Source organism: Microtus ochrogaster, chromosome 8 (assembly GCF_000317375.1).
Source record: "Microtus ochrogaster isolate Prairie Vole_2 chromosome 8, MicOch1.0, whole genome shotgun sequence".
Classification (NCBI taxonomy): domain Eukaryota; kingdom Metazoa; phylum Chordata; class Mammalia; order Rodentia; family Cricetidae; genus Microtus; species Microtus ochrogaster.
In genome coordinates, this window is record NC_022015.1 from 55,949,584 (window position 1) to 55,951,385 (window position 1,802).

The following is a 1,802-nucleotide window of genomic DNA, read 5'->3' on the forward strand; positions in this document are numbered from 1 at the left end:
CTGCGTGTGCATGTCAGCGTCTGCATGTGCGTGTCAGCATCTGTGTGCATGTCAGCATCTGTGTATGCATGTCAGCTTGATGCTCTAGTCACTGCCACCTTGTCATGGGTCGTAGTCCTGAGACGAACTCCAACCTGCAGGAAGAACAAGGCTTTCTGTTTCGTATTTCCTTTCGTTCTGTTTTCTGCACAGGGCTCAGAGTTATCTGCCTCCATAGTATTTACATGCCCTTTGCACCCGATCTATATTTGCATCATCTGACATGGATGTTTTGGTTACACTTTTGGATTTAAAAAGAAAATCATTCATCATTTCTTCCCCTGCTTCCTTTGGATAGACCAATTGACTGTGTTCGTGGGGTTTTGTAATTTCTCTTCCCTGATTCGAGTTTTCTCAGTTCTTACATGGCTAATCCTAAATCATTTGGCCATTGTTGGTTTTGGAACCCTAGGAAGGCTCCGGTGTTCTATACCACATAATTCTACACTTTTGAATTGTTTCTTACAAGATTTTTTTTCTTGAGGTGTACAATCGTCTCGCCTTGTGGTGGCTTATTTCTTCTATCTTACCTCTTATCTCCATACCTGTAACATTAATATGTATGTATCTTGGGTATTTTATATTCTCTAGAAGGCAAAGAGTAAAAATGAGTAACAGTTTTCTATTTACCGAATTTATATAAATGTGTATGTGCGTGTTTACTGTGGTATTTTTGTTGTTGTTTTTGTAGGACTCTGTCTAACTGGACATATGAATTTGACAAATGGGCTCCTTCTGTGGTGAAAATTTCTTACAAGGTTTGGAGCTTTGTATTTATATATAAATGCGGAAAAGCAAAAAAAAATGGGCCCCAATTTCTTCCTTCCATATGCGCATCTGTGAACTGTATTTGGTTGTAAAGTTTTGTCATGTACATCATGTACTAAACAGTGAGAGTTAATCATCCCAAGAAGATTACTGTAATAAACCATAATTACTTTCAGATAGTGAAATGCAGAAGAAAATTGTTAATTATCATATTGCGAGGTTTCTGATGAGAGTAATACAAATGACAAATATCACACTTTCTGTGTGCTGCTGACTGGCTCACTGTGGGCTGCTACTGCGCCCAATGTTCCTGCAAAGTCAGGCAATTACGGGGCGCTGGGGCTGCCTGCTGCACGCTCCCGCAGAAAGGGAGCTTTTCAGGCAAGCAGCGGGTTCCCAGCCACTGCTAGCTTGCTGCAATTTCCTCCTCACTTTTCCTTGCTCGGGCTTAAGTGGGAAACCTTGCTGCAAGGACCTGGAAAGGGTCAAGATACGTGTGCTTTAGCTACTGCCTTTTTCCCGGATAATAGACCGGTATATGGTAATACCCTTATGTGCACATCACCTGCCTAGGCTCCATTAAGCTCTGAGCAGGGAGAAATAGTACCTATGTCCTTCCAGCGGGTAATCGATGTATTTTTCTCTCCATTCAGGGTACCCCTGCCATGCGACGCTCCCTTGTTCCCCAGCTGCGGAGTGGCAAATTCAATGTCCTCCTGACTACTTATGAGTACATTATAAAAGACAAGCACATTCTTGCAAAGGTACGATTTTAAAAGAAAAAAGAAATTCTTTTATCTCTAATTGTGGATCATCTTACCGGAGTGTAAAGTATTCCTCAAATCATACTCAATAGTATAATTTTGATCATTAGATGACTGGTTTCTTTCTCTTCTTTTTTTTCCCCCCTGAAATCTTGGTCATGGGATTTTAATACTTTGTATGATATCGTGTGTGTGTGTGTGTGTGTGTGTGTGTGTGTGTGTGTGTGTGTG

The 1,802-nt window shown here is 41.1% G+C and overlaps 1 protein-coding gene across 5 annotated transcripts in view; it reads left to right on the plus strand.

The window, feature by feature from the left end:
* Positions 1 to 1,802, plus strand: part of Smarca2 (SWI/SNF related, matrix associated, actin dependent regulator of chromatin, subfamily a, member 2) — a 170,199-nt gene that overhangs the window by 71,999 nt on the left and 96,398 nt on the right. For all 5 annotated transcript variants that reach the window (XM_013348059.2, XM_026781645.1, XM_026781644.1 and 2 more), the window contains exons 16-17: positions 731 to 797; positions 1,461 to 1,571. In XM_013348059.2, coding sequence (XP_013203513.1) covers positions 731 to 797; positions 1,461 to 1,571 — 178 coding nt within the window. The remainder of the gene's footprint in view (positions 1 to 730; positions 798 to 1,460; positions 1,572 to 1,802) is intronic.